General features: G+C 48.1%; 1 protein-coding gene across 1 annotated transcript in view; it reads right to left on the bottom strand.

Moving 5' to 3' along the window:
* The window catches only part of LOC119977765 (dynein heavy chain domain-containing protein 1-like), a 459,774-nt gene that overhangs the window by 61,348 nt on the left and 387,175 nt on the right, over positions 1–11,251 (bottom strand). Inside the window, exons 39-41 of the mRNA XM_038818968.1 lie at positions 11,122–11,248; positions 8,512–9,483; positions 3,103–3,277 (exon numbers count right to left, since the gene is read on the bottom strand). Of these exons, the coding sequence (XP_038674896.1) occupies positions 3,103–3,277; positions 8,512–9,483; positions 11,122–11,248 (1,274 nt within the window). The remainder of the gene's footprint in view (positions 1–3,102; positions 3,278–8,511; positions 9,484–11,121; positions 11,249–11,251) is intronic.

Below are 11,251 nucleotides of genomic sequence, written 5' to 3'. Positions count from 1 at the left end.
TTGCAGAGCAATGGGGGAAATCTGAGAACGAGCACAGCCATGATGGGCTGAATGTCCTCCTTCTATGATTTGTTAATTCTCTGATTCATGTCCATGGCCTTCAATGGTCAGTGTCTAGAACTGTCCTGGGAGTGTTTGATGGGGACAGTGTAGAGGGAGCTTTACTCTGTATCTAACCCCGTGCTGTACCTGTCCTGGGAGTGTTTGATGGGGACAGTGTAGAGGGAGCTTTACTCTGTATCTAACCCCGTGCTGTACCTGTCCTGGGAGTGTTTGATGGGGACAGTGTAGAGGGAGCTTTACTCTGTATCTAACCCCGTGCTGTACCTGTCCTGGGAGTGTTTGATGGGGACAGTGTAGAGGGAGCTTTACTCTGTATCTAACCCTGTGCTGTACCTGTCCTGGGAGTGTTTGATGGGGACAGTGTAGAGGGAGCTTTACTCTGTATCTAACCCAGTCATGTACTTATCCTGGGAATGTTTGATGGGGCAGTGTGGAGGGAGCTGTACTCCGTATCTAACCCTGTGTTGTACCTGTCCTGGGAGTGTTTGATGGGGACAGTGTAGAGGGAGCTTTACTCTGTATCTAACCCCGTGCTGTACCTGTACTGGGAGTGTTTGATGGGGACAGTGTACGGGGAGCTCTACTCTGTATCTAACCCCGTGCTGTTCCAGTCCTTGGAGTGTTTGATGGGTCAGTGTAGAGGGAGCTTTACTCTGCATCTAACCTGTGCTGTACCTGTCCTGGGAGTGTTTGATGGGGACAGTGTAGAGGGAGCTTTACTCTGTATCTAACCCTGTGCTGTACTTGTCCTGGGAGTGTTTGATGTGAACAGTATAGAGGGAGCTTTACTCTGTATCTAACCCCGTGCTGTACCTGTCCTGGTAGTGTTTGATGGGGACAGTGCAGAGGGAGCTTTACTCGGTATCTAACCCCGTGCAATACCTGTCCTGGGAGTGTTTGATGGGGACAGTGTAGAGGGAGCTTTACTCAGTATCTAACCCCATGCTGTACCTGTCCTGGGAGTGTTTAATGGGAACAGTGTAGATGGAGCTTTACTCTGTATCTAACCCTGTGCTGTACCTGTCCTGGTAGTGTTTGATGGGGACAGTGTAGAGGGAGCTTTACTCTGTATCTAACCCCGTGCTGTACCCGTCCTGGGAGTGTTTGATGGGAGCAGTGTAGAGGGAGCTTTACTCTGTATCTAACCCCGTGCTGTACCTGTCCTGAGAGTGTTTGATGGGGACAGTGGAGAGGGAGCTTTATTCTGTATCTAACCCCTTGCTGTACCTGTCCTGGGAGTGTTTGATGGGGACAGTGTAGAGGGAGCTTCTCTCTGTATCTAACCCCGTGTTGTATCTGTCCTGGGAGTGTTTGATGGGGACAGTGTAGAGGGAGCTTTACTCTGTATCTAACCCCGTGCTGTACCTGTCCTGGGAGTGTTTGATGGGGACAGTGTAGAGGGAGCTTTACTCTGTATCTAACCCCGTGCTGTACCTGTCCTGGGAGTGTTTGATGGGGACAGTGTAGAGGGAGCTTTACCCTGTATCTAACCCCGTGCTGTACCTGTCCTGGGAGTGTTTGATGGGGACAGTGCAGAGGGAGCTTTACTCTGTATCTAACCCCGTGCTGTACCTCTCCTGGGAGTGTTTGATGGGGACAGTGTAGAGGGAGCTTTACTCTGTATCTAACCCCGTGCTGTACCTGTCCTGGGAGTGTTTGATGGGGACAGTGTAGAGGGAGCTTTACTCTGTATCTAACCCCGTGCTGTACCTGTCCTGGGAGTGTTTGATGGGGACAGTGTAGAGGGAGCTTTACTCTGTATCTAACCCCGTGCTGTACCTGTCCTGGCAGTGTTTGATGGGGACAGTGTAGAGGGAGCTTTACTCTGTATCTAACCCCGTGCTGTATCTGTCCTGGGAGTGTTTGATGGGGACAGTGTAGAGGGAGCTTTACTCTGTATCTAACCCCGTGCTGTACCTGTCCTGGGAGTGTTTGATGGCGACAGTGTAGAGGTGGCTTTACTCTGTATCTAACCCAGCCCTGTACTTACCCTGGGAATGTTTGATGGGACAGTGTAGAGGGAGCTTCACTCTGTATCTAACCCCGTGCTGTACCTGTCCTGGGAGTGTTTGATGGGGACAGTGTAGAGGGAGCTTTACTCTGTATCTAACCCAGTCATGTACTTATCCTGGGAATGTTTGATGGGGCAGTGTGGAGGGAGCTGTACTCCGTATCTAACCCTGTGTTGTACCTGTCCTGGGAGTGTTTGATGGGGACAGTGTAGAGAGAGCTTTACTCTGTATCTAACCCCGTGCTGTACCTCTCCTGGGAGTGTTTGATGGGGCAGTGTAGAGGGAGCTTTACTCTGTATCTAACCTGTGCTGTACCTGTCCTGGGAGTGTTTGATGGGGACAGTGTGGAGGGAGCTTTACTCTGTATCTAACCCCGTGCTGTACCTCTCCTGGGGGTGTTTGATGGGGACAGTGCAGAGGGAGCTTTACTCTGTATCTAACCCCGTGCTGTACCTGTTCTGGGAGTGTGTGATTGGACAGTGTAGAGGGAGCTTTACTCTGTATCTAACCCCGTGCTGTACCTGTTCTGGGAGTGTGTGATGGGGACAGTGTAGAGGGAGCTTTACTCTGTACCTGTACCCCGTGCTGTACCTGTTCTGGGAGTGTTTGATGGGGACAGTGTAGTGGGAGCTTTACTCTGTATCTAACCCCGTGCTGTACCTGTCCTGGGAGTGTTTGATGGGGACAGTGTAGAGGGAGCTATACACTGTACCTGTACCCCGTGCTGTACCTGTCCTGGGAGTGTTTGATGGGGACAGTGTAGAGGGAGCTTTACTCTGTATCTAACCCCGTGCTGTACCTGTCCTGGGAGTGTTTGATGGGGACAGTGTAGAGGGAGCTTTACTCTGTATCTAACCCCGTGCTGTACCTGTCCTGGGAGTGTTTGATGGGGACAGTGTAGAGGGAGCTTTACTCTGTATCTAACCCCGTGCTGTACCTGTCCTGGGAGTGTGTGAATGCTGTGGAGGGAGTTTTTCTTACTAGTTTTCTGGAGTTTGGGTATTTAATTAAAGAATATTTGACTCACCTCTTTGAGCATTGATTATCTGAAGCAGCAACGTTACCAAGTGAGTGTCCCAGTATTCCAATAAGTGACAGTTATTCAGCACCAGCCATTTTCCTCTGCTCATGGCCTTCCTTAACTCATGGAGAATCATAGCGGTTTGATTATTTGATCCCAAACAAATTATATGGACGTTATTCTGAAACACAGAGTGGTCTGTCAGACATTAGTAACTGAAAGGGGGCGTCTTGAGATGGGACCACTTCAAACCAGAGAGCTAGGATAATACTAGATTAGTTCTACTAGTTAGTTTATTCAGGACTGAAACTAAGCACAGAAAATATATCCAGTTATCATTATTAACCATTAAACATGTATTTTTAGAACACAGCAGTAATAAGCATTTAAACTCTTGCTAATAGTGGTGGCCACAATGTATGATGAGATTTAAGCGAGCTAGCTTGACCACATTCATGAAAAAGACAGAATTAGACAGAAATAATGTGGTCGGCAGAAACAAATCAAGACAAAGCAGGTCTCATCAGCAACCCCAGACCCCTGAAAAGACAGGCAATGGTACAGCTGGGGACCACACCATTGGAAGAGGAAATGGGAGTGCCGGTGAGCGAACAATAGCGGATGAGGGGTTCTTGAAAAACAATAGATGGCCAGTGGACAGGACATGATTATACCATGAGCTGACCCATGAATGATAGTTCTGGCCCAAAAGTTAAAATTCTAAATTGGAGCAAGGCGAATTTTGAGGGTAGCAGGCGGGAACTTTCAAAAGTTGATTGGTGGAGACTGTTTACAGGTAAGTGGTCGGCTGGTAAGTGGGAGTATTTCAACTAGGGTTCAGGATGAGCACATTCCTCTTAGAGTGAAGGATAAGGCTGGGAGAAGGAGGGAACCATGGATTACTCGGGATATTGAGGCAATGGTCAAAAGGAAGAAGGAGGCATTGTGACACGCATAGGCAGCTGGGATCAAATGGATCCCTTGAAGAGTATAGAGGTTGTCGGAGTAGAATTAAGAGAGAAATCAAGAGGGCAAAAAGGGGACATGAGATTGTCTTGGCAGATAAGGCAAAGGAAAATGCTAAGAGCTTTTACAGATACATAAAGGGTAAAACGGTGACTAGGGAGAGGGGAGAGCCTCTTTAGGATAAACAAGGTCATCTCTGTGCAGAACCACAAGGGATGGGAGAGGTCCTAAATGAATATTTTTCGTCGGTATTTAATGTTGACAAAGCCACGACTGTTATGGAAATTGGGGAAATAAAAAGTGATGTCTTGAGGAGTGTACATATTGCAGAGAAGGAGGTGCTGGAGGTATTAAAGTGCATCAATATAGATAAATCCCTGGGACCTGATGAAATGTATCCCAGGATGGTGTGGGAGGCTAGGGAGGAAGTTGCCAGCCCCCCTAGCTGAGATATTTGAATAATTGACAGCCACAGGAGAGGGGCCTGAAGATTGGAGGGTGGCAAATGTTGTGCCCTTGTTCAAGAACGGCTGCCGGGATAAGCCTGGGAACTACAGACCGATGAGCCTTATTTCTGTAGTGGGTAAGTCGTTAGAGGGTATTCTGAGGGACAGGATCTGCAGGCATTTAGACAGGCAAAGGCTAATTAGGGACAGTCAGCATGGCTTTGTAAGGGGAAAATCATGTCTCACCAATTTGATTGAGTTTTTTGAAGGGGTAACCAAGAAGGTGTGGATGAGGTGTAGCCGACGTTGTCTACATGGACTTTAGCAAGGCCTTTGACAAGGTACCGCACGGTAGGTTGTTGCAAAAGGTTAAATCTCACGGAATCCAGGGTGAAGTAGCCAATTGGCTCGGCGACTGATGCCAAAGGGTGGTTGTGGAGGATTGTTTTTCAAACTGGAGGCCTGTGACCAGCGGTGTGCCTCATGGATCGGTGCTGGGTCCACTGTTATTTGCTATATATATTAATGATTTGGATGAGAATGTAGGAGGCATTGTAAGTTTGCAGATAGCACCAAGATTGGTGGCATAGTCGATAGTGAAGAAGGTTATATAAGATTGCAACAGGATCTTGACCAATTGGGCCCGTGGGCTGATGAGTGGCAGATGGAGTTTAATTTGGATAAATGTGAGGTGATGCATTTTGGTAGATCGTATCGAGGCAGGACCTACTCAGTTAATGGTAGGGAGTTGGGGAGAGTTACAGAACAAAGAGATCTAGGGGAACAGGTTCACAGCTCCTTGAAGGTGGAGTGGCAGGTGGACAGGGTGGTGAAGAAGGCTGTCAGCAGGCTGGGTTTTATTGATCAGAATATTGAATACAGGAGTCGGGGGCGTCTTATTGAAGTTGTACAAGACATTGGCAAGACCCACACATGGAACACTGTGTTCAGTTCTGGTCAGCCTATTATAGGAAGGATATTGTTAAACTAGAAAGAGTGCAGAAGAGATTTACGAAGTTGCTACTGGGACTTGATGGTCTGAGTTATAAGGAGGGGCTGGATAGATTGGGACTTTTTCCCCTGCAGCGTAGGAGGCTTAGGGGTGATCTTAGAGAGGTCTATAAAATAATGAGAGGCATTGAGAAGGGCATAGAGTCAACATCTTTTCCCAAAAGGTAGAGAAGTCTAGAACTGGAGGGTGTCTGAAACTGGCTGCCAGAGGCAGTGGTAGAGGGGGGTACAATGTTTTCCTTTTAAAAGCAGTTAGACAGTTACATGTACAGTGTGGGTAGAGGGGGATAGGGGCCAAGTGCGGGAAAGTGGGATGAGCTCAGTGATAGAAACTGGGCGGCATGGACAAGCTGGGCCGAAGGGCCTGTTTCCCTGCTGTAAACATCCATGACTCTATGATCACACAGTTACCATGCTGCCAAAAGTAAAACTCATTAGTCAACATATAATCTGTATCTACAAGGATTTGAGCGAGTCCAGAGGCAGGGCTACTGATTTTTGGAAAGCGTATTACTATTGAACCTAAAGCAATGTAAAGCAGAGTGGTTGTGGAAGTTATCCAAATCACTCTCCTTCGTACGTTAGCCAAGCTTGGAGAATGACGCCGTTCTAATCAGAGTTGCTGGCTTTGCGAGTCTTTGTGCTTAGCTGAGCGGTAATGAAGAGGAGAGGGTCCCCACGTAATAGCCAGCTCAATACCCAGTCACTGAAAAAGCTCCTACAATAAACCATCCAGTTTGATCAGCCTCCTCCACCCTCAGCAACACGTCTGAAGCTCACCACCTCTCAGCACAACGCAGCCCAATGCATAGTAGCAGCCGAGTGTACCATCTACCCAAGATGCACTGCAGGAACTCAGCATGGCTCATACAAACATCCAAACACAGCAAAAATAGGAGCAGGAGGAGGCCATTCGGCCCTTTGAGCCTGCTCCACCGTTCATTATGATCATGACTGATCATCCAACTCAATAGCCTAATCCCGCTTTTCCCCGGATCCTTTGATCCCCTTTACCCTGAGTGCGATATCTAACTGCTTCTTGAAAACAGTGTTTTGGACTCAGCTACTTCCTGTGGTAACGAATCCCACAGGCCGACCACTCTCTGGGTGAAGAGATTTCTCCTCATCTCTGTCCTAAATGGTCTCCCCCGTATCCACAGACAGAGTCCCTAGTTCTGGACACACCCACCATCGGGAACATCCTTCCTGCATCTAATTTGAAAAGGACTCGTTCATTTCTACTCTTTGTTTCCTGTCTGCCAACCAGTTTTCTATCCATCTCCATACACCACCCCCAATCCCATCCACTTTCATTTTACACACTAATCTTTTATGTGAGACTTTGTCAAAAGCCTCCTGAACGTCCAAATACACCACATCCCCTGGCTCCCCCTCATCAACTCTACTCGTTAGATCGTCGAAGAATTCCAGTATCGTTGTTGAGCATGGTTTCCCCTTCATCAATCCATGCTGACTCTGTCCGACCCTGCCACTGTTTTCTCAGAGCTCTGCTATAAAATCTTTGATAGTGAATTCTCGAATTTTCCCCACTACAGACATCAGGCTGACTGGTCTAGAATTCCCTGCTTCCTCTCGACCTCCCTTTTTAAATAGCGGAGTTACATTAGCCACCCTCCAATCTGCAGGAACAGTTCCAGAGTCTATAGAATCTTGGAAGATGACCACCAATGTACCCACTATTTCCAGAGCCGCCTCCTTCAGTCCCCTGGGATGTAGATTCTCAGGCCCTGGGGGTTTATCAGCTTCAATCCCATCAATTTCCCCAACACCATTTCTCTACTGATGTTGATCATCTTCAGTTCCTCCCTCTCACTAAATCCTGTGTTCCCCAACATTTCTGGGACCTGATTTGTATCCTTATTTGGGAAGACAGAACCAAAGTATGTATTTTGTTGCTCAGCCATTTCTTTGTCCCCTATTATACATTCCCCTGTTTCTGACTGTATTCACTACATTTGTCTTCACCAATACTTTTTTTTTAACATAACTATAGAAAGGTTTACAGTCAGTTTTTATATTTCCTGCAAACTTCATTTCCTACTCCTTCGACAACACCTTCCAACCCCCTGACCATTACCATCTAGAAGGACAAGAGCAGCAGATACCTGGGAACCCCACCACCTGGAGGTTCCCCTCCAAGTTACTCACCACCCTGACTGGGAAATATATCGGCCGTTCCTTCACTGTCACTGGGGCAACATCCTGGAACTCCCTCCCTAACAGCACTGTGGGTGTACCTACACCACATAAACTGCAGCTGTTCAAGAAGGCAGCTCACCGTCACCTTTTAAAGAGCAATTAGGGATGGGCAATAATGATGGTCTTACCCGCAAAACTGATATTTCGAGAGTGAATATTAAAATAAAGCTGAACCTGGTCTGGATTAAAGCACTGATCATAGAAGATGAAAAATGAGTGAATAATTTGATGTTCCACCAGTATATGTGTGCCTGCAAGGCACGGAAGCACAGTGGTTAGCACTGTTGCCTCACAGCACCAGGAATGTTTGATTCCCGGTTTGGGTCACTGTGTGTGTGGAGTCTGCACGTTCTCCCTGTGTCTGCGTGGGTTTCCTCCGGGTGCTCCGGTTTCCGCCCACAGTCCAAAGATGTGCAGGGTAGGAGGATTGGCCATGATAAATTGTCCTTAATGTCTAAAATGGTTAGGAGGGGTTACTGGTTTCCGGGAATAGGGTGGAGGTATGGGCTTAAATAGGGTGCTCTGTCCAAGGGCCGGTGCAGACTCGATGGGCCGAATTCTGCACTGTAAATTCTGTGAGTCTATGTTGAAGTGAGGGCGTGACACACAACAGAGAACAGGTATTTGTTCAGTGTTATGCTGATGAGAGCCATTTGCCACACAGTTTGGCACTGGTCATCTAAACAGTGGCTCCTCCCTGCTCCCACTCCAGCCAGTCTGGTATACCCACAATACCGCAGTGCTACCACATACAGCAATAATAGCCACTTACCTGCATCTGATGCTCTCTGGCCATCTGTTCAATCCAATATATTGGATGTGTCGAGAGGGTGACTGAATCAGCTGGGATGAGAAACATAATGAATGTATTCTGCAAACTGTAGTTGAAGAGGGAAGTGTGAGTGAAGCGCAGGTCTCTGATCAGAGTTCCTCCCAGCTCACAGCTGACGATATCATTCATGATCACACTCAGCTTCTCTGGTCGAAAGAGTCTCCACAAAATGGCTTTCTGAAAGATGGTGAGGTGTGAAAATGCACAACTGGGAGCTGCACTAATCACAGTTGAAGAGAGGCCAAAATACTCCCGCCATTGGTTTGTTTGCTTGATGAGGGAGAATCTTATGTTCCGGAATGCTGGCAGCAATTCCAATATGGCACAGCTGTTCCAGATCTCCTCACTCACCCAGACTGGCCTCAGGACACAGCTATCCTTACGCAGTGCATGGCAATTTAGCTCATGGATTCCCCGCAGAAAGAGCTCCCATTCCACCTGGGTGACCGTATTCATCAGCTTCATGTAACCAACAACGACCAGGAACCTGTACAATCGAGCATGTTTCACAAAGAGGCACCAGCGGAAATAATTGTAAATGTTGGAAATAAGGTAATTCAACAGGTGCACAAAGTGGTCTGTGGAGGTCCCAGACCCGGACGGGCGAACTTTCAAATTCCGACGTGCCAGAACGTGCCTTACCACCTTCATGAAATAGGTTTTTGAGAAGTAATAGAGGGGATTGAGTCGGGAGATATGGATGAGTGCCCAGTACATTTCGGAGCCAACTTTTGAGATGATCACAAAGGGGTCCTCAGTCACAGCACTGACATTTTTCCCATCAGCGCTCAAGATGCTGAGGTGTCCATGGATCTTCTCCTTAACTTCCTGACTCTTCAGGGCTGCTGCCTGAATAGTGTTGTCAGCCAGCAGACTCGTAGCTGTCTGGATCACTTTGTCCATCAGGTCCTCCTAATGGAACAGAAAGAAAGTAGAAAAATGGTTAAGAGCACCGAGGAATTCCCTTTCCATTTTTCCTTCTCTAGTCATGTGGCCCATAGGTCATTTTTTTATTCATTCATGAGATGTGGAGTGGCTGGCTGCACCAGCATTTAATGCCCATTCTGGAGGGCTTGGGTGGCACGGTAGCACAGTGGTTAGCACTGTGGCTTCACAGCGCCAGGGTCCCAGGTTCGATTCCGGCTGGGTCACTGTCTGTGTGGAGTCTGCACGTTCTCCCCGTGTCTGCGTGGGTTTCCTCCGGGTGCTCCGGTTTCCTCCCACAAGTCCAGAAAGACGTGCTGTTCGGTGAATTAGACATTCTGAATTCTCCCTCCGTGTAGCCGAACAGGCGCCGGAATGTGGCGACTAGGGGATTTTCACAGTAACTTCAGTAATGTCAGGTTAATGTAAGCCTACTAGTGACACTAATAAAGATTATTATTATTTCAGAGTCAATCACATTGCTGTGGGTCAGGAGTCACATGTAGGCCAGACCAGGTAAGGACGGCAGATTTCCTTCCCTGAAGGACATTAGTGACCCAGATGCGATTTTTAAAAATCGACAATGGTTTCATGGTCATCGTTAGACTTTTCAGCCGGAGTCCCCGGATCATTAATCGGGGTCACTGGATTGCTCGCCCATTGACAATACCACTAAACCACTGCCTCCCCTTCCTTTTTCAAAAAGTTCCTATACAAAATATTCCAAAAAATTATACCTTTTGAGAAATATATATTTTTTATTCAAGGCATTTTTATTTTATATACAAAGAACACAATACAATACAGCCACCTTTACACCATTTTCTTAAACCAAACCCTCCCGTCTACCTTAAACCTACTGCCCCATTTGATGGTTAAAAGGCAATATAAAGTACTGACCCTCTGACAGTGCAGCACTCCCTCAGTACTGATCCTCTGACAGTGCAGCACTCCCTCAGTACTGATCCTTTGACAGTGCGGCACTCCCTCAGTACTGACCCTCTGACAGTGCAGCACCCCCTCAGTACTGACCCTCTGACAGTGCAGCACTCCCTCAGTACTGACCCTCTGACAGTGCAGCACTCCCTCAGTACTGACCCTCTGACAGTGCAGCACTCCCTCAGTACTGACCCTCTGACAGTGCAGCACTCCCTCAGTACTGACCCTCTGACAGTGCAGCACTCCCTCAGTACTGACCCTCTGACAGTGCGGCACTCCCTCAGTGCTGACTCTCTGACAGTGCAGCACTCCCTCAGTACTGACCCTCTGACAGTGCAGCACAGCCTCAGTACTGACCCTCTGACAGTGCGGCACTCCCTCAGTACTGACCCTCTGACAGTGCAGCACTCCCTCAGTACTGACCCTCTGACAGTGCGGCACTCCCTCAGTACTGACCCTCTGACAGTGCAGCACTCCCTCAGTACTGACCCTCTGACAGTGCGGCACTCCCTCAGTACTGACCCTCTGACAGTGCAGCACTCCCTCAGTACTGACCCTCTGACAGTGCAGCATTCCCTCAGTGTCCTGGGATTGCGTGTGAATCCACAGCCCTCTGCGGAGGTGGGAATGTTGCTGCGGGCTGATAGGAAAGTTGTAGTGAGTGAGTGGTTCCTCTGGCTGCCTTACCTGTTCAACGTGCAGTTGATGCTGCAGGTACTGGATGTCCATTTGCTTTGTCTGTGCAACATCTGCCCCCCTGTGCCTTTCAAAATACAGCACCTCCTTAAGGAAGAGTTCCTGCAGTCCTGATTGGCTG

The sequence above is a fragment of the Scyliorhinus canicula genome, chromosome 14, assembly GCF_902713615.1.
Source record: "Scyliorhinus canicula chromosome 14, sScyCan1.1, whole genome shotgun sequence".
Taxonomy (NCBI): Eukaryota; Metazoa; Chordata; class Chondrichthyes; order Carcharhiniformes; family Scyliorhinidae; genus Scyliorhinus; species Scyliorhinus canicula.
Note: the sequence above shows the minus strand (reverse complement) of the source record. Positions and strands in the feature narration are given on the sequence as shown.